Source organism: Miniopterus schreibersii (assembly GCF_964146895.1).
Source record: "Miniopterus schreibersii genome assembly, chromosome: 2".
Lineage (NCBI taxonomy): Eukaryota > Metazoa > Chordata > Mammalia > Chiroptera > Miniopteridae > Miniopterus > Miniopterus schreibersii.
In genome coordinates, this window is record NC_138102.1 from 142,879,016 (window position 1) to 142,905,424 (window position 26,409).

A 26,409-nucleotide genomic window follows, 5' to 3' on the forward strand; every position below is an offset into this window, starting at 1 on the left:
GCCGTTGGGTGCGGCGCGGAGGGAAGCGGAAGGCAACCAACCCAGGAGGGGCCTGGCGGACCCGGCTAAGGGGGTTCTGGGGTCTGCGAGAAGAGGTTGGTCTGGCGCTGAGTTTGTGGTAGGAGGGAGAGCGTCGACAGCGGTGAGCCGTGGCCACCGCGGGTGGCGGGGAGAAGGCGGCACCTACAACCCCTCCCCTGGGACTCTGGCGGGGCCGGGAGCCCGAGCGGCCTAAATGGGTGGTGGCTGAGGAGTGGGGGCTTCTCTCCTGGTGCCGTGTTTTGTAGAAAGCCGAGGCGTCTTTTTGAAAAGGTGGTGGCTTGCACGGGGCAGGGGCCACCCCAAAGACGTGGCTGTCACCTAGATAAGAGTTTGGGAGTTTGGGGGGGTAGTACTCCCATCGTTTTCGGAGGAACAGGGCTTTTTCGAAAGAAGGACCCTGGTATGTGAGAGGCCGCGGCGGCTGAAAGTGGAGTTCCTTTCCCTTGTGGACTTGTGTCTAGGTAAGCTGACCGAGGCAATGACGTCTTGCCCTTCTCATCCTAATTCTTAGCCGTAGTAACAGCGAGGCCTTACATTTATATTTTCACGTACATTTCTCTTCACAGGATTTCATTCGTAGGCAGAATGTGGGGTGGGTGGGAAGATAAGCCGCCTCCCCTTTTAAAGAAATGTGATTATCATTCTCTTTAATGAGAAGGCGCCTTTTCTGTAGCTTAATCATTCAACAAGTATTAAGTGCAGAATGTGAAGTACAAGACAGTCTTATTTGGTCTTAAAGGGGCTTGCGGTTTATTTTGGGGGTGATAGAACTTAAAAAGGTAACTGGTGAATCTAGTAGGCCTGCACACTGCTGAAAGTACTGTACATTAGTACAACCCTTTTAGAAAATATTTTGGCAGTATTTATTAAGAGCCATAAGATGTTTTTACCCTCTGATATAGTAATCCCAGCCTTGGAAATCTAAAGAACACAGCCACCTGAAGAAAAACACTGTCTACGGTGATATTCAATTCATTCATTCAACGAATATTTATTAATCGTTTGCCAAGTGTCAGGTACTGTTCTGGGTACTAGGGGCTCAGCCATGAACAAAACAGACAAAAATCTCTGTTTTCTTAGAACTTAAACTTTTGGGGAGACAGACAATAAACAAAGTAAGTTAATATGTAAGTAAGTATGTTAGATGGAGATAAGTGCTTTGGAGCAAAATAAAGCAGAAAAGTGTTGGAGGGAAGCCTGCAGTTTAAAATAGGGTGGCTAGGCCTGGCCTGGTGGATCAGTTGGTGGATCATTCCAAACACCAAAAGGTTGCAGGTTCGATCCCCAGGGCGCACACTGGAGGCAACTGTTCAATATTTCTCATCGATGTTTCTCTCCCTTCCTCTCTCTCTCTCTAAAAATCAGTAAAAAAATCCAAAAACAAACATATCCTCTGGTGAGGATTAAAATAGGATGTCTAGGAAAGACCTCACTGAGAAATGACATTTGAATAAATACTTGAAGGAGGTGAGGAGTGACTATGCAGGAAGTTCCAGGCAGATGTAACTAAAAAAACTGGAAATTACCTAAATATCCAAAGAATAGACCAGCAAAACGAATAATTGTTCATCAACTTTTTGGAACTTAATGGAAACATGATAGAAGAAAGCAAAACAAAATTATGTACAATCTATGATTGTAATTCTGTGAAATAAATGAGTGCATAATGGGCAAAGATCAGATAAGGAGGTGCATATAGTTATTTAGGGTGGTGAGGTTTTAGTTTCACCATTAAAATTAATTTTTTTGAACATAGAAAATTCACAGTATGAGGCAGTGTTTTATATTTGCTAAATAAATGTAAAGACGAGATCATTTTGGAGAAATGGTTAGGGAATGCTTCCGTGAGTTGGTAAAGACTTATACTAGATGTTGAAGAATGGATCACTTCATAAAGGGAATTCACAGAAGAAAAGGAGAACTTAATATACTGAACTGGTAATAATTTTCTGAAAAATAATAATTCAACTCGTCCTTTTCTTTTAGTTTCCATTCCTGTTGGACCCAGGACAGTCTGTTTATTCTCTGTGCAATTGATTTGCTCATAAGAACATTTTTTCCCCTTCAAGATATTCCTTCTGTCTGCCAGTTATATAGGGGCTTTCTATATGGTGAAGCAAAAGCTGGACATTTGGGGAAAAGAACTGTTCTGAAATGCTTTCATATAAAAGAATCCTATAGTATTTAGACTGTCTTGGGGAATGGTTTTCCTTGGTAGCAGAGAACCTATATTGTTGATTTCTTGGGGATTTCCAAATTTAGTAATGTTTGTGAGGATGTTTTTCATTAAAACTCTTCCTGAAAAATTCAGGCAATCTTCCATTGCTTTGTCTTACAATATTTAACACCCTTGATGCATCTAAAATCTATGATGTATAGGTCTCTTAGTAATGTTGTTTGTAGGGGGAGGAAGAGAATAGAGACTTCCCCCAGGATACTCTGCAGTAAAGATCTGTAGTAGTCTGTTATTCTGAAGGACGGACGATGTCTGTCTCTTGGCTGGGTGATTGAAATTAAATTGGGGACTCAAAGCAATCATATCAAGCTGAGACTGTTTCCCGGTGATGCAAAATTGCTGCCTTAGGGATACTCACAGATTGGGAACCTGTAACAGTGACTTCTCCACCTCTGGGGCTTATCAATAACAGCTGAGATTTTCTAGCACCTTTTTGCTTAAAGTGCTGTACAAACTGATTTCCTTGCTCCACACAGGTCATTTCAGCTTTCCCAAAAGGCAACCGCCTCGGTAGTGAAAAGTGACAGCTGTTTTACAGCTGCAAAGCAATATGACATTGTTTTTGTTTCCTTTCACATTAGTGTATCTCCTAGCTATGGAGCTAAATAATAAAGGGGGAGAAATAAAGAAGTATTCATGAGGGTGAAAATGTCACCCAGCAGGAAAATTAAAACCATTTTCAATCGACATTGAATAGGATGAGTAAGTTTTAACTTTTCGAGTTACAGTTTGGCTGCGATATCACAGTTAGTACTGATGCAAAAAGATACTTTTGTCTTCTATAAAAATTTTTAATTCCTGAGAGTCACTTCTATAGAATGTTAGTAAAAATGAATGATAGTCCCCTAGTGTCTAAAGAAAAGAGGATTATATTTTCCTAGTGCTATTTTTTGGTTACCCTAAGTAAACCTATTTTAGAGGAAAAACTAACTCTTCAGACACGACAAGCCTCATGTAGAACAGCTTGTTTAAGAGCCTAGACCTGGTCAAATTTTGCTATCCCCCATTCTTCTTGGTCTGAGTTTCAGCTATGATTTGGTAATCACTATTCTATAGTGTAAATAACAACTGTCAGACCAAAGGAAAAACAAAAATTTCATACTATAATACCCTATATTTTTATGATAAAGTTCAATTTACATATTATAAAACTTTTAACTACATTAATTGATAATATTCTGTGAGGTAACTAGAACATCTGTTATTGTTCCTGTTTATCGATGTGTCTCAGAAATTGACTCACCCAAAGTTATATGTATGTATAGTACAGTAGTGCCAAATGTAATGTTTCTCTTCTCAAATTTATAGTTTATCTGAGACATAGGGTAGAAACATGGTAAAGTTAGAGTGCAGGGTGTATGTGCCTGAGTGCCAACTGAGCAAAGCTATTGAAGTGAGTGATGATGACCTGCAAGTGATGAGGGGATGGTAATAATACACAAGGTTTGGTGATTATACTTGTAAGAAAGGGACTAACTTTAGGTGATTCTGAGATTTAGAACTGAGTGACTGGGAGAATGATAAAATTAAGGAATCGAAATTGGGAGTCAGTAAGGTAGCTTAGGTCAGTGGATAGGGGAATTGATAATAAAGTCCTATGTCGTTTCACAACAGGGATATGTTCTGAGAAATATGTCCTTATGTGGTTTTCATTGCACGAACATCATAGAGTGCAATTAAACAAACCTAGATGGTATAGCCTACTTACACATCTAGACTATATGTATATTGCTCCACATGGTACTGTACTGAATACTGTAGGCAGTTATAACACAATGGTAAATATTTGTGTATCTAAACAGAAAAGATACAGTAAAAATATGGTGTAAAAGATAAAAATGGTACATCCATGTAGGGCACTTATCATGAATGGAGCTGACAGGACTGGAAGTTGCTCTGGGTGAGTCAGTGAGTGAGTGGTGAGTGCATGTGAAGGTCTAGGACATTACTGTGCACTACTGTAAACTTTATAAATACTATACACTTAGGCTACACTAAATTTATAATTTTGTTTTCAATAATAGCTTTAGCTTACTGTAATGTTATGTTTTTTACTTTATATATATGAGGGGAAAAATAGACTAATATCTCAAAATCAAGCCCAGCATCTGGGGCATCCTGAGCAAATTGAGAGCTCCATAATTGGCGTTAGGAGAGAGGCTAGGGCTGGTGAGATAAATGGGTGAGTAGTCTGTAGAGATGTTAATGATTAAAGTGGGATAGTTTGATATATTTCTTGAGAGGTTGGAAGATTGAACTGTAGGAATGTCTGGTGTTGAGAGAGAATGATAGAGAAAAATCCATAATCAAACTACTTGTAACTGTAAAATTCTAAATTTGGAGACAATGGCGGTCTGAAAGAGTTAGGGTTACCTCTTTGCTGTTTTACAGTATAGCACTGGAGTTCAGTTAAACAACTATTTCCTAGGCACTAGGCATCATATTAGAATAGTGTAGTTATGTGTGATAACAGTTACTATGATGAGATGTCCACAGGTAGGTTCTCTGTGTCCTTAGGCTTTTCAGGAATCAGGTTGTGTTTTCAAGAGATTACCTCCCTCCCTGACCAGTGTGACTCCGTGTTTACAGCGAGTGCCTTCCTCCACCCATGCACACACTGAAAGGTGACCAGCAGGTACCTCGGTTGCAGGTTCGTTCCTCACCCCCAGTCGGGGCTCCTGAGGGAGGCAACCAGTCAATGTGTCTCTCACATTGATGTTTCTCTCTCCTCTTCCCCCTTCCATTATCTCTGAAAAGCGATGGAAAAAAAAAAATCTTCAGGTGAGGATTAACAAAGACAGAGTACCTCCTCCAAACCCTCACTCTAGGGAGTGGTATGCACAAAAAACATAGGGAAGAAGAATAATGGACTAGAGGAACTTGAGAAAATGTGAGGTTTTCTTTTAAAGGAGAAAAGGATCAGGTTGTTGTATTGTCATTTAAGACATAAAAACTTCCTGATAAAAAAATTTTTAACAACCAGTTTTCAGTATACTAGTTGCACTGAAATTTTTCTTGTCTGCATTCTTAGAAGTTTTTCTAGGTACTGAGTTTACTGTCTTATAGTCTCAGAATATACAGATGAATGCTGAGATAAGAAATCAATGTCCTGTATTAAAAGTGATCAGTGTCTGCCCGGCTGGATGTGGCTCAGTGGTTGAGCATCGACCCATGATATAGGAGGTTGAGGTTCAATTCCCGGTCAGGGCACATGCCCAGGTTGCTGGCTCAATCCCTAGCAAAGGGCGTGCAGGAGGCAGCCCATCAGTGACTCTCTCATCATTGATGTTTCTATGTCTTTCTCTCCCTCTCCCTTCCTCTCTGAAATCAATAAAGATATATTAAAAAGTGATCAGTGCCTTCCATTTTTACTGGGAGCCAAAGGAAATCATTTGAGTAGGCTTCTAAATGCCCCGTTCCTGCTTCTGTCTCCTAGCATTTGAGTATATTTGCCTGTTTTGTCATATGGTTAAATCCATGGGCTTCTCCATAACTTCCAGATCTCTTCCTGCCAGTTTCAATGCTATGATTTTAGTTTTGTTCTTAGTTTAGAGAAAGATCTTTGTAATAAACTTGTTGGTCTGGTTGCTTAGCAGCTTGCTGTGATTATGTGGCTTGGAACAGATACATTGCCATTTGAAAATCTTGGTTTCCTGCCCTGATTCAGGTATATATTGCATGTAAGCTTGGAATTGAAAGCTTTTTTTGCTATTAGAGCAATCATCATACAAGTACAAATGAATAATTCTGTAGCATTTAATAGAAAATACCTTTATGTTTATATATTCCTTTTGTCCTTTGTGTGTGTTTTTCTTTCGTGCCCTCATAGCATATGGTATAATTTTATAAACATTTTAAAATCACTAAACTTTCATAAAAGAGTTCTTCAAATTTTATTTAGAGCATGAAATAAAGACTTGGACTAGAAAGTTGAAGGGGTGATTAGGCAAAACATAAGGCATTTCTGAGGACATTAAGTTTTTAAATGAAATTTGATTTTTTATTTTATTTCCTTGGTAGTTTATGTAATATCCAGTTGATGTCTTTCTTTCTTGACTGTTAAATGAAGGCCTTATTTTCTCAGTGTTCCCAGTTAAAGCCTATTCGGAGCAGAACTGCTAGTAAGGACACCATTTTTAATATAATATCAGCAGGTCTTTGGGTGGGGGGGGATACAAAGCCTGAAATTCACTATACAGAACACAGTAGCAAATGATTTTTCGTTTGCCCTTCTAACTGTGAAGGTGGTGTATTGTCTCCTTGATGCCAGAATGTGGTATAACATAAGCCTTTGCCTATACTTAGTATAAATTTATTAGACATAGTCCCTGCACGCAGTCCAGCAGAGAGCCCTGCATTACAGAAATAATTCTTGTGCTGCTGAGCTGGCGATTTCCCCACTTAATCACTCGTGTGACGTCATCTGTGCTGTTGGTAGGAAATGTGCTGACCGTGTCCTGCATTTTAAAGGCAGATGCAACAGGGGTACTAGCTAAAAATGAAATTAAAAATAAATCTTTAAGTTATCTTAAAGGTCTTCAATGTCCAGAAGGATTAAAGTGGCAGAAATGTTATTAATCAATATGCTTGACTAAGAACCACATTTTGTATTTGGTCACCTAGTAATCAACTGAGCTGCTTGTCCCTAATTGCTTTCCTCTCAGCTCTATGTAGTGATTGCAGAGTGGAGGAAAAGCAGTAGGCAGGAAGGGGGTATTATATTCAGAGGTCTGAAATGCTTTTCTAATTTTCAAATGAGTATTAAACATTCCAACTTTGTTTTTATAATAAGGATTACACAAGTTGTTGACTTGTGATTCTTACAACAGTAGCTACAAATGAAAGAGACCAGATGTTAGTCACTGGTGACTGTACTGGATTGTGACTGAATCTTTTGTCTTGGGGAGAAGGCAGGACCCCTAATGTATATTTGATTTCTTGGCAGAAAGATGGATACTACGATGCTGAATTTGCGGAATCTGTTTGAGCAGCTTGTACGCCGGGTGGAGATTCTCAGTGAAGGAAATGAACTCCGTAAGTCATTCTGAGCTGGCCTGTGTGAAGGGAGAAAACAGATTTCAGACTTGGATTTTCTACAAAGCTGAAGTGTGTTCCAATCTGAAAATTGTTTTCCATTTGGGTTACCTAAAAAGAAAGTGATGGTCACTTATCCATGGTTAAAGCTTAAGGGATACTCATTCTAAATGGCCACTTTTTTCTATAGTTCTTAAGTGGGTTTTATCCAGACTTTTTTTTTTTAATCAAGATTCTTTTTTCACTAAACACTTACCAATTTCATTTTTGGCAAAATCTACTGAATTTTCAAGGATGTTGCTTTTTTTTTAGAGAGTAGTTGTCTACATTTTTTTATCCTGGGCTTTCCCTGTGTTCTATAGAACATTTTCAATTGAAGAGGAGAAAAATGTTACAACTCTTTTTTGAAGGAGGGATTATTCATTTTGACCTACTTCATATATTTGATGCCTAGTAATAAAGGATTGAGCTTGGGTAGAGAGCTAGGGAGAAAAAGGAGGTGGTGATAAACAGTCATCAGTGAAGTAGATTAGTGAGAAAGGAAGGGGGGCTGGTAGCACTGACTTAAGTGATCTGTGGGAATTATTCTGTACCATCTTCTCTTTGTGTTGCCATCCTCGCCTATTTCAGGTTTTTATTAATACTTAATAAGTGTTGCTCTTAAGTCAGCCTCATTGATATAAAAGTAATGTAAGAACTATGTCTTAAACTTAAAAAAAAAATCCCTACAGTATTTAATATGGCATCTTGCTTAGGCCATTCAGTATTTCCTTTAATTTGATTGATGTTTTTAATAGCTCTTATCCACTTACAGGCCTTTCAGAACAATATTCTATTTTCTCTAATAGCTGTTGCATGACCCTATCATCTGGTACCAGCTCAGTAACCATCATGGCATACTAATTAGGCTTCTTTTTGAGATCACATCATCTCAGACGATGGATTACTTTGGAGTTTGGTGGGGAAGAGTATTGAATAAGGGCTCTTAAAATTCAGGTTCATTCAGCAAATATTTAGTGAGAACCTATCACAGCCTCTAGCACATGTCGAGCTGAGAGAATGGGGTGACTAAACGGCTTCATGGAGAAAAGTAGGGTTCGAGTTGATCTTTAGATATAGGGTAGGATACCAAAAGACAGAGATGAAAGAGATTTAGGGTCAGGGGAACACCCTGAGTGGAGGCAAGAGGGTGTGGGGTTTGAGGGGACTAGGAGTAAGAGGGAGTGACATACTCAGAGCTATGCAGTTGGAAGATTACCCTGTAGAGTTGGAGGTTGCATTAGAGGTGGAGGCTAGGAGGACATGGTTGCCGTTGCTCAGGAAAGACGCCATAGGAGTTCTGACTGGGATGGTGGTTATGAAGATGGAAATAAGGAGAAATGAGTAGGAGAAATTGTGAGAATAAGATCTTTAGGAAGAGGCAGCTGGTAGGATGTGGGGGCAGAGAGAGGAATCTGAGGTTTGGAGTCTCAGTAACTAGTGCTGGCTTTTAATGGTTATTGCTGTGTCTGTTTATCTGTAAAATAGGAACTTAAATGTCTTTATCTTCTTTGTGGGAATACTGTGAGGATTGGGCATAAAGTGAGATACTAGTTGTGAAAATACTTTGGAAGTAACTATGCCAAAAAATATGCAAGATATTTATTTTTACAGATACCCATATTTTATAAGCAAATGTATATCTTCCCATTGATTTCTGTTATAAAATGGAGGTTTTGTCTTCCTCTTAAATCCCTAACTTGGAATGTTGGCTTTTGAGGAACTAAAGTGACTTAGTGTTTTCTAGACTCTAGAGTCTTCTTTCTGCAACCACCCCAGTCTCTGTCCTTTTCTTTGATCCTAAGAATTCCTCCCATGCCCAAGTATCCCGACTCTTTACTCTTGAGTTTCATCATAACTTCAAATTTCTCCTTTTTGTACAGTCTTTTTCCAAGCTAAGTCCAAGAAAGATCAGAGTGAAGGTTAATATTCAAATAAAATGATTTTAATATCCTAGGTATTTTGTTATCTTTGTTTTCCCCAGTCTACATGGTTTTTATCTTTATTTTATTACAAGCTGCCTGAATTTTTTGATGTTGGTGTGTAAATTAGGAATAAATATAATAGTATTTATCAGGTGCCTATTGTATACCAACACCATGCTAGGTTTATGCTATGCTTCACATTAGGCGATACTGAAGTGTGTGTGATATGGTGCCTATCTTCAAGAAGATTACAGTATTTAAGTTTCAGAGACAGGATTCTTTCTCATGAAACAGAAGATAATACAAGTATCAAAATATATGCTTGTGGGAAGTAGAGAAGAATTTAATGTGGAACAAACAAATTAGGAAAGGATTCATAGAGCAGATGGGACTAGAAAAATGGGTACATGAAGAGTAGGTAGGGCATTCCATTTGGAGTGCATAGCTTCATCACAAGTGAGAAAAGGCAGAAATGAGCATGGGTCTGTACTGGGGCAGGGACAAACTGCATTAACTAGAGAGTATTGTGTGTTGGTTGGAGGTAAGCTTGATTAGATTGGTAAGGCGGGCTTGGTCCCTGGAGTTTAAATTTGATCTGAACAGGAATTCTTCATTCATTCGTTCAATGAATATTTAAATGCCTACTATGTACTAGGCAGAGTGTAAGGCACTAGCAACAAAAGAGCAAAAGAGACACATGGTAATTGCTCTTAAGAAGCGTTGAGGGTAGTGGGGAGGATATAGGGCCCAAGAACAAAGGCCCCAGGAGGAGTAAACTGAGAAAACAAGATTTCTTAACTGCTTTAATCTTTGCTGAAATACAAACCAAATCCTGATTTTTTTTTTTAATGAATCAAAGATTATCCTCAATTTGTGTGAAGGAAAAGTCCCTTCTCCTTTCTCCTTTTTGTTAATCACATTTTAGAATTAAAATAAATATATAAGTGTTTATTGATTTCAGAAAGAGGAAGGGAAAGGGAGAGAGATAGAAATATCAATTATGAGAGAGTCATTGATAAGCTGCCTCCTGCAAGCCCTGTCCTGGGGATCGAGCCCAAAACCTGGGCATGTGCCCTGACTGGGAATTGGACTGTGACCTCCTGGTTCATAGGTCATTGCTCAACCACTGAGCGATGCCCGCCACGCTGCACTTTATAATTTATAAGGAGATAGTTTGAATTTAATAACTCTTTTGAATGTGTACTATGCGATGGGCTAGTACCAAGTCGAATTGTTGTCCACAAACTGGCCAAAAAAAGGCCCAGGTGTGTTCATCTCCAACATCAGAGTTTTTCCTGTTCTGTGGTCTAAAGGGCCTTTTGACCCTTCATACCAAACTTAGTTCATAACAGAATTGTATGTAAACAGTAATAACTTAGCCCAGCCAGAGTGTCTCAGTTGGTTGAGCATTGTGCTGTGCACCCAAAGATTGCTGGTTCAGTTCCTGGTCAGGGCACATAACTGGGTTGGGGGTTTGATCCACAGTTGGGGCATGTACGGAAAGCAGCCAATCGATGTTTCTCTCTCTCTTTCTCTTTCTCACTCCCTTCTTCTCTCTAAGCATGTTCTCGGTGAGGATTAAAAAACACACGTAATAACAGTCATGTATGCAAATGTTCTGGTTTCAATCTAATAAACTAAGTTTAACTGCTGGTAATTTAATAATTTGTACTATTAAAATAGGAACTTTTTCCTTGAAATTAACTGATACTTTATTTGGTTTGAGTTCCATCATCCAATTCAGTGAGACCTGTAATGTATTCCAATCAACTGAACAGGAATGAAAACCTAAATTTAATAAAACTTATCAAGGAGTATCCTAAAGAACAAAAAAGCCAGCAAAATTAGGTGAAATGGAAATCTTTTCATTCTCAAATTATTTTTCAATGTCCTAAATATTTGTGTGTGCATATAGCACTATGTGTGTGTGTGTGTGTGTGTATATACACATATATATATAATATTTTTATTGATTTTAGAGAGAGGAAGGGAGGGGGGGGAGAGAGAGTGAGCGAGAGAAAGAGAAAAATGTTGATTGGCTGCCTCCTGCATGCCCCCTACTGGGGGGAGAGCCAGCAACCCGGGCATGTGTCGTGATCAGGAATTGGACCGGTGACCTCTTGGTCCCAGGGTTGACACTCAACCACTGAGCAACACTATTGCTGGCCGGTCATTCTTGTTTTGCTAAAACCTTTTTTTGCTAAAAACTAAAGTTTCCTTATGTGTAAGACTTGGTTTCTGTAGATTGAATTGGTACCCTAATTTTAATTTGTAAGTATGAAATTTAGTCAAATTATTAAAGTTGCTTTAAAAGGGGACTATATTGTTTCTGTGCTCTTAGGTTAAATTCAAATAGAAAAAGTGCCCTTACTACCTAAGAATCTGCTAGCCTTGTGTGAATTTGGCCTAGTTTCAGCTGTAAACTGGGTTAGTTTGACCAACAGCAGATGTACACCTTTGAAACGTCCTCCATGATACTGGTGAAAGGTGATGATTAGAGATAGATTGAGGTTAAAGAGAAATAGTAAGGCATTGTAAAGAAAAGTCTTTGCCAATAGCAGATGATAAGAATGAATGCCACTAGGGTTTTCATGCTTTGAGGCACTGCCCTGGAAGTGATACGGTCATTGCAGACCTTGGAAGAGAGTCCTATTCTATCAGTGATCCACCCAAAGCTAGAATGGTCTTTTTTCCTATATCTTTCTAACTGGGATGTTTATATACCCTTCAGGGCAGTGTTAAAAAACAAATTGGCTCTTTACTTTCAAATCAATATTTGTATAACTTTATAGCTAAATGGAATTGCAGGCCTAGACATCTGTAATATTAATCTACATCTACTGGAGCATACCACAACAGTTACATTTGAGTTTGTTGTTTAAGGTCTCTCTGGCACAGCAATAGATGACTCTAAAGGAGACCGATTTTGTTTTATAGCTGTAACTGTCCTGGTGCGTGACAGCTGCCCCAAAGGTATCCCCCTTTGATTGCCTTCTGTTAAGGAGCTTTCAGTGTTGGTGTTGCATCTGGAGCCAGGTGACTAATGAGTTACTTATTCCATAGCAGATGCCACTGGCTAAACCAAAGCAAGTGGCCTGTTGAAACAGGAATTGCTCCCCACAAAGCTCTCATCTAGAGTGATGAACGTATATCCAAGATCTGCTCTGGGTTTACCCACAGTTTAGTTGGTCCCTTAATTATGTATTTGGAGTAAAACTAACCAGAGGACTCAATTTATGAGAGCGTTTATACTCTGTTTGGTGCTTGAATTATTAAAGTTTCCCCCCTTTCTTTAGAATTCATCCAGTTGGCAAAGGACTTTGAGGATTTCCGTAAAAAGTGGCAGAGAACAGACCACGAGCTGGGGAAATACAAGGATCTTTTGATGAAAGCAGAGACTGAGCGTAGTGCTCTGGATGTTAAGCTCAAGCATGCACGCAATCAGGTGGATGTAGAGATCAAACGGAGACAGCGAGCTGAGGCCGACTGTGAAAAGATGGTGTGTATTGATTTTCTAGAACTGTTACCATGGGGGAGGGAGACGCAGCATCTGATCATGTTGTTTTTTTAATTGATATTTTAGAGAGAGAGAAGTGGTGGGGGGGGGAAGAAACTTTGATTTGTTGTTCCACCGATTTATGCATTCATTGGTTGATTCTTACATGCCCTGATGGATCGAATACACAACCTTGGCATATCGGGACAATGCTCTAACCAACTGAGCTACCCGACCAGGGTCTGATAATGTTTCCGCTTACCAGAAATATCCAGCTTCTTATTCCATATTAAAGAACTAAAAGCAACCTGTCCATTAATAACTTGTGTTTGAAGCTGAAATTGCAGCTTAATAATCCTGTTCTCCATAGGTTGAAAATTAAATTTTTTCCTTTTTTAGATTTAAAACTATTACTTAATAGACAGATTTCAAATGAGAATTTAAAGAATTAAAATTAGGGGGAAGAGGAGGGAAATCCTATCATACTTGATCAGTCACAAGACAATTGGCCACTTCTCATGCCACCCAGAATATCCTCATCCTTATATCAATAGCTAGTATTGATATAACTATATCAATATAGTTATAACTAGTATTGATATAACTAGTATTGATATAACTATAGCTTATATCAATAGCTAGTATTTGTCATTGATACAGTTAAGGCAGCTCTAAGTCTTTCCTTCACCACTGCTCCTGATTCAAGGTAAAGGGCTAGACATATTCAACAAGTTGAGCAGTGTGGCTAACATAGAACACTTTCATTTTGATATACCAAGGTGGGTCATGGTACAAAGAAAACCCTTTACTAGGAGGCACTAATCCACCTTGGTACAGTGTTAGATGCCTCAGTAAGCTCAGATTGTCTGGTTCTAGTGTGTCACAGCTTTGTATCCATTTTAATACATTTTGCTCCACCATTTAGAGAGGTGGGTGGCTGCTTTGATCTGTAGAAGAAGCCAATAATTGTCCTGATAAAATGACACTAAAGTGTTTTTGCTATGCAAAATCTATTTTGGGATGCTCATTTTGCAATACTCTGTCCTCTTGGATTAGCAGTTTGATCTAAATGTCTTGTAGCAGAAACCCCACTATTCTAGATGGAGTTCATTTTACTAGTCAGAAATCAGAGACACAATCTGGGCTTGACGTGAATTAATATGCTATTGGTGTAGCAGCCTTCCTGAAGGCTCATTTGCATAATGCTGTATTTTAATGTCTTCTGGTCTGCCCATCCCATAAATTTGAGGTGAAGCTTTCTCCCCTGGTTAGTTAGGATGTTTTACTCTGCTTTGGTCTGTAGGAAAGACAGATTCAGCTGATCCGAGAGATGCTCATGTGTGACACATCTGGCAGCATTCAGCTAAGCGAGGAGCAAAAATCAGCTCTGGCTTTTCTCAACAGAGGCCAAGCATCCATCGGCAATGCTGGGAACAAAAGGTGGGGGAACTGCAGCTGTTGTTATCTGATCACGAGCAATACAGCTGTCAGAAGTTCTTGTTATCTGAACTCTTAAATAAACTGTTTCTGGAATGTGTGCTGAATAAAGCAGAAAAGACTTTGGAGGAAGGGTGGGTGGGAAATAAAGGCACAGGGGCCTCCCTATTTCTTTTGTTTTTTTAATCTTTCCTTAAGATGTTTCACCATGGGTAAAATTTTGATGTTGGTGCTAAATTGCACATCAATAACTAATCCTACAGATTGCCAAGAAACCTAAAGGTGAAAGTGGCAGTTCAGCAATACTTTCAGTGTTTACTCTCCAGAGAGCGCTTGTAGCTCTTCTGGTTTAGAGAGTCCTTCTGTGAGCCAACACCAGACAGTAATTTTGGTTCCACTGCATCTCTTTTAAAAGTAGTCTCAACTAGGCTTTGAATTTAACACCCCCAATACAATATGTAGGGAAAGGTCAGCACTCTTAGAGCTATTTATTTTGTTGCCTGGTTGTTTTATGGGGAATCTTTATAACTAAGAAGATGTACGGGCTTAATTTCTTAAAAAGCTAATGCTGGGTAATACTCTCTCTTGTAGAAAGCAACCACAATTGGGATCAAATTAAACTTCACTCTTCTGCCTTGTGAATTTTTAGTAGCCTGTATTACAAACTCAGTAGGGAATAGAACTCATACCCCTGACTGTAATTTTCAGCTGTAGTTATAAGGCCTTTGCTGAAAAAGCAACTGTGCTGCATGTGAACTTGTTCATGCACACACACTCTTTCACAAAACCATAAAAAGCAACCCGCCACACTAAGGTCTGGGCTTTGAGATATCTCCAGAAGGAAGGCATTGCTGTGAAATTGCTGACATTGCCTGACCTGTTAGGTAACTTGTTCGGTAACTTGTTCTGGGTATTGGTGGATTTTACTTTCCATAGTCTTCTGTGTCTAACTTTGTATTGTTTCACTCAATAGACTGTCAACCATTGACGAATCTGGTTCCATTTTATCAGATATCAGCTTTGACAAGACTGATGAATCTCTGGTAATGAACATTTGATCTCTGAGAATTATTTATATTTCTGCTCCCTCAGGAATATCTCTGCTGTCCTCCTGGAATTCCTTTATTACTGTGTTATTAATTGATGTGTTAGAGATACTGAGCTAGCATTTTAAAATATAAATCCACACAAAGTATAAGAGACCAGCTTATATATTTTTTAGTTTCTGGAAGTGAGAATATAGAATTCAGGATTTGGCATGAGGTTAAATTTGTTTAATGGATTTGTGAGCTGCATGTACTCTTAATTGGTTATATCTTGACTTATTAAAGCCCCAGCTAGCAATAAAAAAAATTAGCAAAACTCTGTTCAGTCAGGGCTTATTGGTTGCTCTTAGGGAGAATAGACTTGTGCCTTATTTCTGAATTAGTTTGGTTCTTGAGGGAAAATTAGTTATACTTCACAATTAGAAGGAAGACCAGTGCTCTGGAGCTTCAGCCAGAAGACTGATGACAGTTTCCAGGTGCTATATAATGTTTTGATCAACAATGGATAGCGTGTCTAAACTCTTTGTTACCCTGCTTTTGTAGGACAACACTATTCTCTTAACTTCTGATGGTGTTTCTGCATGAAAGGTCATCTCCTGATATTTCAATCTTTGATGTTCAGGGAACTCGTAGTTCATTAGTTTTCCTGTTTTACTGACTGAAAGCTAGCAAACAAAACAATAAATCAGGAGGCTATTGGAGGTTGGTTTTCTGATGATAGCCAAACAAGTGACAACTACTTGTTACATGGGCTAGGAGTTTTCTGTCCATATTAAGTGTTTGACTAGGGAAATAATTGCCATTTTATAGATATAAATATTTGGTATCACCTTTTCGAAATAAGGAATAATAATAGGTCTGGGATGTATAATAAAACTAAAACATACTAATAGATAATTTTGGAGCTAGACCTATGCTATGATATCTGTCATAACTGAAGCTGAATCAAGCAACTAGTAGTTAAATTATTTGACCATGAATTGAAGAGGTTAAATTTATTTAGCTAAGCTACAATTTGCTATATACAACTGTTTCTGGGTTTTGTGTTTTCAGGGATTATCAGGAGTAAGGAAGTCTCACAGGTAGCTGCTAAATATGAATGCACACGGTTAAAATAAGGAAGGGAAGCTAGACCACAGTAAAAGACAAATAATTCTTCAGTGGTGAATATCTTTTAGGCCCACGAAAGAGCTGATTGAGAGAAGTGAAACCTAAACTAGAATTTTTTAAGTAGCTATATTGTACAGAACATCTGATTAGACAACAGCTGTCCCTTAAGAGGAAGGATCACATCTAACAGGATCAGTATAGTGCCTAACATTCTCTAAGTTCTAAAACCAATTACAAAAATAATCAGAAACAAAGGACCAGGAACTGGAGATAATCACGACAGAGGTTGATTCTTTAACCTTTTCTTGCCTCAGTGGTATTGATTCCTGATTCTATTATAATAGCTTCAATTTTGGAAAGAAAACATGTTAACTTACTACAGCTTTATAGCTACAGAACTTGAGACACTACTCCTCTTCTCCCTTTCCTCAACTTGTAAGTTAGGGAGTCTGACTCAAGAAGCCTTTAAAGTTCTCTGTAAATTTATTTGTACAGGGTTTAGGGGAGGCCTAACTAAAGAAAGAAATTAATACAGTGTAATTGTCAACAGGATTGGGATTCTTCTTTGGTAAAGACTTTCAAACTGAAGAAGAGAGAAAAGAGGGTATGTATTTCTTTTTCTTTTAATAAAGTAACAATAATAAAAGAGTTTTGTCTGGAAATTCTGCCACAATACTGCATTTCTGACGTGTTGCTCTACCCATTGTTAAACATGTTCCAAATAAATCCGTGCTGGGGGTGGTAACTCAGGACAGAATCCTGTCCCATTTTACTGTTCTGGGCTGCTTGCACTTCAGTCATCATGTGGAAAAGGATGTACTTAAGTTTGTTTTGAGTTGTGATATGAATTTTTACGCAGGACTTTTGTTTTCTAATGAAAGCTTCAGGTGAAATGTATGTATAACAGGATATGCAGAGATCTGTCTTTGTGTGCTTGTTTAGGGTACTTAATATGTTTCCAAAGATTTCATGTCCTTAAAAAGGATTACAGCTCTACTTTCTCTGGTGCTGTGATCTTAATTTTTCCAAAGCTTACAAACTTCAAGGGAACTGAAGACATTTTTTTTGGTGGTACAATTTAAGCTTCATATGGAAATAGGCAATGAAGGAGAGCACATTGTTTGTTATTTACCATAACCCTGGAACCTAGGACTTGGATCCAAGTTGTTTAATGGAATAAGTTTATCTTCTGTGCTTCAGATCTGCTTGGCACTAAAGTTATTGGTGTTTGCCCCCCCTTTAGCGCTCCAATAGCCGACAGTTCATTGATGGTCCCCCTGGACCTATAAAGAAAACTCGTTCCATTGGCTCCACAGCAGACCAGGTAAGAATAGTCAGGCCAAGAGAGTTGTGGTCTTGAACACATGAAATATTAGTGGCCCTTAGCATTGCAAGTATTATTTTAAGAGAAATGTTGGTGAGAGTTTTTTATATAATAGGATCCTTATCATCCATATGAGTGGAATAAGTCTGATTAAGTAAACAACTTAGTTGCTTGTATGTGGCCTATATTTCTGTTCTAAAGTATGAGATTTCGACTTAATAGTGATTTGGGCCTTAAGTTCTGACAAAGACTCAGGAATTTTTCAAGTGTTCCAAAACCCTATAGTGGAGGAGAAATTAGATTCAAATGTTCGTCCTTCCCTCATTGCAACTTTTGTTTCAGGGGAATGAATCCATAGTTGCAAAAACTACAGTGACTGTTCCCAATGATGGTGGGCCCATTGAAGCTACATCCACTATAGAAACTGTTCCATATTGGACGAGAAGCCGAAGGAAAACAGGTCTGCCGGGTTGTGGCTGAATTGTCTATATAAACAACTGGCTGGGATTGGATGTATTGGGTAATTTCTTACTGCTGCTTACTGATGGCCAGAACACTGTGTCAAGCTCTACCTTAGAATTCTAGCCTGGCCTATGCCACTAGTGCGTAACTTGTTATTCCTGATACTTTGTGTGTGTAGCCATTATATTCACTTCTTTTTTTAAAAATTTTTTTATTGATTTTTTTTTAATAGAGGAAGGGAGCGAGAGAGAGGGGAGAGAGAAAAACATTGGTGTGATAGAGAATTACCAAGTGGTTGCCTCTTGTACACACCCCAACTCAGGAATTGAACCCTCAACCTGGGTATGTTCCCTGACTGGCAATCAAACCTACAACCTTTTGGTGTTTGGGATTATGCTCCCACTGAGCCACACCAGCCAGGGCAATGAAATAAAAGGCTATTCACTTCTGATTATGGTTACAGATTTTTGGTTATCTACCAATTATATTAAAATTGAGCTTAAAATTTAGAAGGAACAAAATACTTAAGACTTAAGGTTAAAGTTGGTTATTTTCTAGGTACTTTACAGCCTTGGAATAGTGACTCCACCTTGAGCAGCAGGCCGCTGGAGCCAAGAACTGAGACAGACGGTTCCAGCACTCCCCAGAGTAACGGGGGAATGCGTCTGCATGACTTTGTCTCTAAGACGGTAAATCTGTGATTGCTCCTTTTTCTTTTGAGCACCTTTAATGTTTTAATTGTGAGAGTAATCTATACCAGGAACAAATTTCATTACTCTAGTGTTATAAAGTTAAATGTCTAATTTCCTTCCTCCTTCCAGTCCCACTCTGCAGGGGCCACTGCTGAATTACAAAAGATGTGTAGCTTTCCATGCTGGGAGGAATACTAAATTCAAAGGAAGCAACTTTTGAGAAGCAGTTTGTGCTTCTTAGTGATATACATTTATGTTTTATGCTTATTAAATAAATGCTTTCTTTAAGTTAAAATTTAAACATTTTAACTTTGTCCCATTTGATCTCCTCATAAAAACCCAAGCAAATGGACAGGCTCAGAGGAGTTGACTGATTTGTTTGGGCCACATGACAGTAAGTGGCATAGTTAACTTGGAGATTTTCTGACTCCTTATAAACAAGTTCTTTCCATTACTGTACACTCACTGTTCCCTTCCAGCTGGATGACCTCATGCAAGTTAGCCTCTTTTTGCTTCTATTTGTTAAACAAAACCATACCTATTTTTTAAGGTTATTATGAGAATTAATCAGATATGCGTAAAAGGACTAGAAAGTTATTCATCACATGCTAAGTGCTTAACGTTGGTTGATGATGTTGATAATTTTCTAATTCACACCATTCTTTTCCTTCTGCCCGTTTCATTCTCAGGTTATTAAACCTGAATCTTGTGTTCCGTGTGGAAAGCGAATAAAATTTGGCAAGCTGTCTCTGAAGTGTCGAGACTGTCGTGTTGTCTCTCATCCAGAATGTCGGGACCGCTGTCCCCTTCCCTGCATTCCTACCCTGATAGGAACACCTGTTAAGATTGGAGAGGTACGACCTATGGGAAGCATCATTGTGTTATGGCTTCTTAGCTTTTCCAAAGCTGAATGTCAATTTTTGTTCTAAAATTAATGATGCCAAGTATGTTTTCTTCCATGAATAATGAATAGAAATTATAAAATGTTAACTTGCATTTGAGTCCTGTTTGGGTTTGTCTGTCTCATAACCTTTCTAGATCACACTCCTCTTTCCTTACCTGCCCTCCCTCCCCACCCTCCCATCCCCTTTCCCCTTCCCTTCTTCCCTCCTCACACTTCCTCCCTCCCCTGTTTCCATCCTCTCCTTCCCTCCCTCCCCTTCCTTTTCTCCTCTTTCCTCTTCCCTCTCCTTCCTTTCCCTCCCCTCCTCATCCTATCCTATTTTGTAAAATTTGAAATATATACAAAAATAGAAAGATTAGTATAACTAATCCCTGGTTTCTGTCATTCAAATTCCATAATTACTAATTCATGTCCAGTGTTGATTTATCAATATTTCCATCTCTTCCTCTTGGCCCTGTCCAGTGAATTATTTTGAATCAAATCCTAGCCAACATATAATTTCATTTGTGAATATCCTTTCTCTTACGTTAGAGATACTCCACACTAGGATATTAAGATTAGGTTGCTTATTTTGAAAAATCAGTTCAATCCATTAAGAAAGCATTTATTGTACAAGCAACATTAGCAAGTCAAAGCAAAGTGAGTTAGCTACTACCCAACCCCCAGCTAATTAAATGCTATTTTCCCCTAATCTTAAGAAATCTTATCTGTGCAAAGATTTTTTGTGCAAAGATTTTTTAGTACAAATTTTCTGTACTCTGATATAGTACCATGGAGTTCTCCCCTATAAGTAGGGTTGTGTCACAAGCAATTGAGCTGTGTTTATTTTCCTTACTAAGAATAATTTAAAAGGTTTTCTTTTTTAAAGTAACAAATTAGTTTATATTAAAGGCCATACCTGTAATCTCATTGCTTGTTTTCTGATGCCCTTGAGTAGAAGAGAAGCAAGGACGCAGTTGTAGCTAGTGGTTTTATTGCTTGTTCATGAAGAGTGTGGTATCTGTGACCATAAATCAGTCCTGGTGTGGAGGTAGGAAAAATAATTGAGTGTCTCTGTTCTAATATATGCATTGGGAATAGGAATTTTAAAGTAGACATGATGTCCTAGCCTGAGTTATTAGTCTGGAGATGGTTCTGTCCACTGGTCTAGATCTGCTGGTCTAAATGGTCAAAATGATAACTTAAAACTTTCCCTTTTCAGGGAATACTGGCAGATTATGTGTCCCAGACTTCTCCAATGATCCCCTCCATTATTGTCCACTGTGTAAACGAGATTGAGCAGAGGGGGCTGACCGAGGTAAGTGTGAATCTAGGAGAGGGTGAGTTTGTTACTTGTGTTAACAGGAGTTTCTTAACTGAGAGTGTCATCTCAATAATAGACAGGTCTGTATCGGGTCTCAGGCTGCGACCGCACAGTAAAAGAACTGAAAGAGAAATTTCTCAGAGTGAAAACTGTACCCCTCCTCAGCAAAGTGGATGACATCCATGCTATCTGTAGCTTCCTGAAAGACTTCCTTCGGAACCTCAAAGAACCCCTTCTGACCTTTCGGCTGAACAAGACCTTTATGGAAGCAGCAGGTAAGGACAGATCTCAACACTTGAGTGTGAGTCCCACAAGGGGCAGGAATTTTTGCCTCTTTTCTTTGCAGTTTTATCCCCATTTAGTAAAGTGCCTGAAACGTAGTATATATTCAGGTACTTTGATGGATAAATAACTATATCATGTTGCCCTTGCCTGTTTTCTTCCTGTCTAAACTGTATAGAGCTCTTACAGGTTTTTGTTATTGTTGCTTTTTGTTGTTGTATGGTCAAGTTTTAGGTTGGCCTTTTGAACTTAGAACCATCTTTAATTCCTTATCCTAACACTCCACATTTAATCCATTGGAAAATCTTGTCTGCAAACGTCTTGTAAAATGTAGGTTAAATTCGAAATTTGTCACGCCTCCTGCTACTACCACTCTTAACATCCCTCGCTCTGGAGTGATGTAAGAATCTCCTGTTTTTCCTATTTCTACTCTTGCCCTCTATGGTATGATCCTCGTAGAGTAGCTAGAGTGGTTCTTTTAACATTTAAATTACATGATGTCCCTTCTGTCCTCATTGTCTTCCAATGACTTCCCTTCATTCGCAGAATAAAACCCAGTCCTTTGCATGGCCCAAAGGTCCTACATAATTTGGCTCCTGGTTATGTCTCCAACATCATTTCCTTTTATACCCTTCCCTTCTTTCTTTCCTCTCCAATTACAGTGTAAATCTTGCAATTCTTAGAACGTAACAACCCTCCTTGAGGCCTTCAAATTAGTTGTCTCAGCTTGAAGTGATATTTGCATGATTTGCTTCTTTATTTCTTTCAGGTTTCTTTTTGGATATCTTGTCCTCAGAAACCCCTTTCCTGACCACCTTGTCTAAATTAACAGCTCCCATTACTTTCTAGCATCTTGCCTGCTTTATTTTATTACATGTATTACTACCTGATAGATATTTGCTTTTTGACCAACTCCTCCAATAGTACCTGGCACATAGTAGGCTCATAAGCATGTTTTATGAACCAATACCTTCTTGTTCATTGTAGTCATAGCAGTTGTATGTCTGCCTTCCTGACACATGGGTTGCTAGCTGCTTTCCCTAACTGCAAGACCGGGTTTTTTAAAAGTTCTGATTTCTAATATTGACCTGTTGGCCAGTATCCTGCTTGTTAATGAAACTAGAGTCTGATGTAGTCATGAACCTAATCAGAAGTTTCAGAAGCTTACTGTATAGATGAGACTTTGTGGTCGATAACTTGGAAGCCTGCTGTCAAGGGAAAGCAGTCTTAGGCCTCTTGGTGCTTTCTTTTCATTTACAGAAATCACAGATGAGGACAACAGCATAGCTGCCATGTACCAGGCTGTTGGTGAGCTGCCCCAGGCCAACAGAGACACATTAGCTTTCCTCATGATTCACTTGCAGAGGTGAGTACAGCAGAAAGTTGTTTCTGGGAGTTAGGGAATTTTCCAAGGGAAGACAGCTGGGTTTGTGTCAGGGAGGTGAATTGTTTTCTTGTAGCACTTATATCTTCGTCTGTGTTTAAGTGGAGGAGCAAGTCTTCTAACTTAATGCCCTTTTTCTTAGAGTGGCTCAGAGTCCAAACACTAAAATGGATGTTGCCAATCTGGCTAAAGTCTTTGGCCCTACAATAGTTGCCCATGCTGTGCCCAATCCAGACCCAGTGACAATGTTACAGGATATCAAGCGTCAGCCCAAGGTAGGCAAGCATATATACATGTATATGTGTGTGTGTGTGTGTGTGTGTACATATATATGAACTTGTGTGACCTGATAACATGAGAGACCGGTGAGAGGTAAACCCTGAGATTTGGAAGTTTACTAACATATTTGGTGGCTTTCAGGTGCTAGAACGCTTGCTCTCACTGCCCCTGGAATACTGGAGTCAGTTCATGATGGTGGAACAAGAGAACATTGACCCCATGCATGTCATTGAAAACTCAAATGCCTTTTCAACACCGCAGACACCAGATATTAAAGGTAAGGCTTAAGTTGTGCTTTTTAAAGGACCTTATTCCCTCTCCAGTTTTGGTCATGTGCTCTCTCCCTGCCTTTGCTAGAGTTGTTTGAAATTCCCATTTTTCAATAAAAATTAAATTCATTTTGAGAATTCTAACATTAAAGGAGAATTTATACAGTTCTACTATCCTGATTTTTTAAAATTCTTTTATATTTTTTGTTACCCATATGGAAATTTTTAAAAACATAGATATAATATTAATTTATATATAATTTATTCTTATGTTTCTTAATATGTTTTACCAGCTTGATTGTTTAAAAGCTTTGCCAGTTTGTATTGCCACCAAAAGTGTATGAGGTGGTTTCATTCCATCCCCACTGGCATTGGAGATCTGTTCTTTCATTATAAGGCAGCAGATTAATTTTTCTAATATGGGTAAAAATCAAGTGGTCAGATGTTAGATTTGTGAAGTGAAGTTTGAGAATGCCTAAATCAGGAAGTGAATGTCAGCAATTCATTGAGCAGTTGCCTCCATAGTTCAGAAGATGCACTGGTGTATTACATGATGACAGAAATGATCTCTGGGACTTTGCTAGGTCTCTAGCCTTCGGTCTTATGTGCTTCACAGGGATTTCAGCTTAAAACTGGCCATCTACATGGGTGCTTTCTTTTCCCCCCCCTCCTTTAAAAATATGTCTTAACTTTAATTGAAGTGAGTTTACTGGGGCCTGTGACCACTCCTGAGCATCAGCTTCTCAAGACTCCTTCGTCCAGCTCCCTGTCGCAGAGAGTCCGTTCCACCCTCACCAGGAACACGCCCAGGTATGCAGAATTGGCCTGCTTAGGAGAATAAAAAACTTCTGCTCCCTTAGATTTCTTTCCCATCATACTGAAGCTAATTGAAAGAAAGATTGAATTAGATCTTAGCTAGCAACAGACTAAAAGGAAACCTGGAGCCATAAGGATCCCCCTTTTTCAAAGGGTCCGTCTAATGGTCTTTACTGTTTCCCCTCACATTTCAGATAACTGAGTAGCTTACAGAGTAGTTTTTGAGGGGTTTCTCCTTTTAGTTGATTACATCCTCATATTATAGTTGTTCCTTTACCATTTTTTTATAGACTACTTTTTCCAGTTTATTCTCTTTTTCTTTAGATTTGGGAGCAAAAGCAAGTCTGCCACCAACCTAGGACGACAAGGCAACTTTTTTGCTTCTCCAATGCTCAAGTGAAGTCATGTTTCCTGTTACTACCAGCGTTTACTGACTGCAAGGAACGGCACACCTGTACTCTCTGCTCTGCAGCCTCCTGTACTCGTTACTACTTTTAGCATTCTCCAGGCTTTTAATCAAGTTTAATTGTGCATGGGGGTTTTATTAAAACTATATATATCTTCCTCTTCTTCTCAAGTAATGTAACATCAACACCTTGTGCTGTCATTGGGAGCTTTTAGATGGGAGCTCTTTATGGGGTAGAGGGGTAGTATGAAATTCATTGTGATTTGGGGGGGCTGTGGAGTGGAGGTCTCGTCCCTTTGGCTTAAAGCTAAATGCTGCTCACAGAATGACCTTTCTCTGGTGTTATTTAGAACTTATTTCCACGAGACAATGACAGAAGCCCTACCTCTTTAGTAAAATTGACTTTTCTCAGTGGGAGGTGGGAGGGCAGGGTAAAAACAGGTTTGGACAGAGGATTTAGGGTGGCTCCTGAGAACTTGAACGTTGCCCTTTCCCCATGATGAACTGGAGCTATAACATGGAGCCTTCATAAAAATGGATAGGGTGAGGACAGAACTAGTGGTGGGTGTATACTTAGCTTTAATTTGGATGGATTAGGTTTAATAGTGTTAAGTGGCACAACTTTGTAAAAGTGACACTTGTTGTATTTATCTCTAATGGGCCTCTGGCTGGACTTTGGGTTTGGTTGGGGTCAAGGCCTGTTTGTTCATGAGTTGAATTTATTCTGATGTTTGAGCCCAGCCTGTCTTTTGGAGCCCTAGAGGCCAGTATGCTGTCTACTTGGCATCCCACTAACAATTGAGAGTAGGCTACAGGGGAGATTGTCAATATTTTGTGTGGCAAGAAAAGCCACAGTCATTTTGTCTTTGCACTTTGGATGTTGAAACCTTCCTGTGTAACATAGCCACATCTAGATAAATATGAGTATTTTCTTTTATTAAAATTATTTTCATGTCTATAAAAACGCTTTCTTCTATAGAACATTTATGATCCATATTGACCCTTGTCTGTAAAACACATATTTGAAATAATATTTGGAAAAAAGTAAATAGTTTTTTCAAAATGAATGTGAGGTTGGTTTTCTTGTCCTGGAAAGGAACCGTTAACACCTTTTTTAAGAAAATATTTTTCCCTCAAAGTGTTTTGAGTCTGTTCATCTCCATTCCCTCCCCCACTCAAACTTTACTACAAGCAGGAATTTGTTTCTTTGTTTCTCATTGTCTCTATCGTTGTCCAGATTGAAGTCCTAGAATTGTCCCTGTGACTGTTATCCTCTAATTTGAAGAAACTACTTTAAACAAAAACAAACAAACTTTTAAACAAGTCTTTAGAGACCAGAATGGTGCAGATTTAAAAAAAACCACGACTCTGGCTGGCTGGCTGCCTTGAAGGAACATCCTTCACTGCTGGGAGTGACTCTGGAGTGAGCTGGGATGATTAACTGAGGGCACCTGCACTCGGAACTCTGAGCTGGTGAACAGAATGTGTCTGAGATTGAACGTAAACAGTTGCAGGCTTAATATGTAACTGCGGAGAGAGGAGGCAACCTACTGGCTTTTTTCCCAGGAGGTGGCAGCTCTCACAGCAGGGCCCATCTGCCTCAGCAAATTGACGAGGATGAGTCCCTTCTCCCCTTTCCCCACCTTTGCACGCACATGCCTGTTAGGTTTTGTTTTTTTAAACTTTGTCCTAAGTGCCATCCCTTTTCTTACATGTCTGCAAGCCTAGTGTTGGCCCGGCTCCATATTTGCTGTTCTGTAGTATCTCCCCAAGGTGCATTTTAAGTCACTAATGCAGAGGAAGTAAATGGATTGTATAATGTTAGTGAAGGCAAGGCTTCCCTATGCAGGAACTGATGGCCCATTAAGGAAAAAGGAAATGGCCCTGTGTGTCAAATACTGGCAGCCAGTTGCTCAGTTTTGG

The 26,409-nt window shown here is 39.0% G+C and overlaps 1 protein-coding gene across 4 annotated transcripts; it reads left to right on the forward strand.

Moving 5' to 3' along the window:
• Window positions 1–25,621, forward strand: RACGAP1 (Rac GTPase activating protein 1). Of its 4 annotated transcripts, none has more exons than XM_081127417.1 (17): window positions 1–95; window positions 7,224–7,312; window positions 12,573–12,775; window positions 14,076–14,212; window positions 15,183–15,252; window positions 16,916–16,969; window positions 17,609–17,689; window positions 18,032–18,149; window positions 18,710–18,840; window positions 19,533–19,697; window positions 20,949–21,044; window positions 21,127–21,325; window positions 22,593–22,698; window positions 22,859–22,991; window positions 23,137–23,272; window positions 23,966–24,074; window positions 24,405–25,621. In XM_081127417.1, exons 2-17 carry the CDS (start codon window positions 7,228–7,230, stop codon window positions 24,478–24,480), a joined length of 1,899 nt encoding a protein of 632 aa, XP_080983543.1. In that variant the 5' UTR covers window positions 1–95; window positions 7,224–7,227; the 3' UTR covers window positions 24,481–25,621. The 4 variants fall into 4 exon arrangements, with proteins under 4 accessions (XP_080983543.1, XP_080983541.1, XP_080983544.1 ...); XM_081127415.1 differs by having other exon boundaries at window positions 21–95; window positions 7,228–7,312; XM_081127418.1 differs by having other exon boundaries at window positions 64–503.
• The last annotated feature ends 788 nt before the right edge of the window (window positions 25,622–26,409 follow it).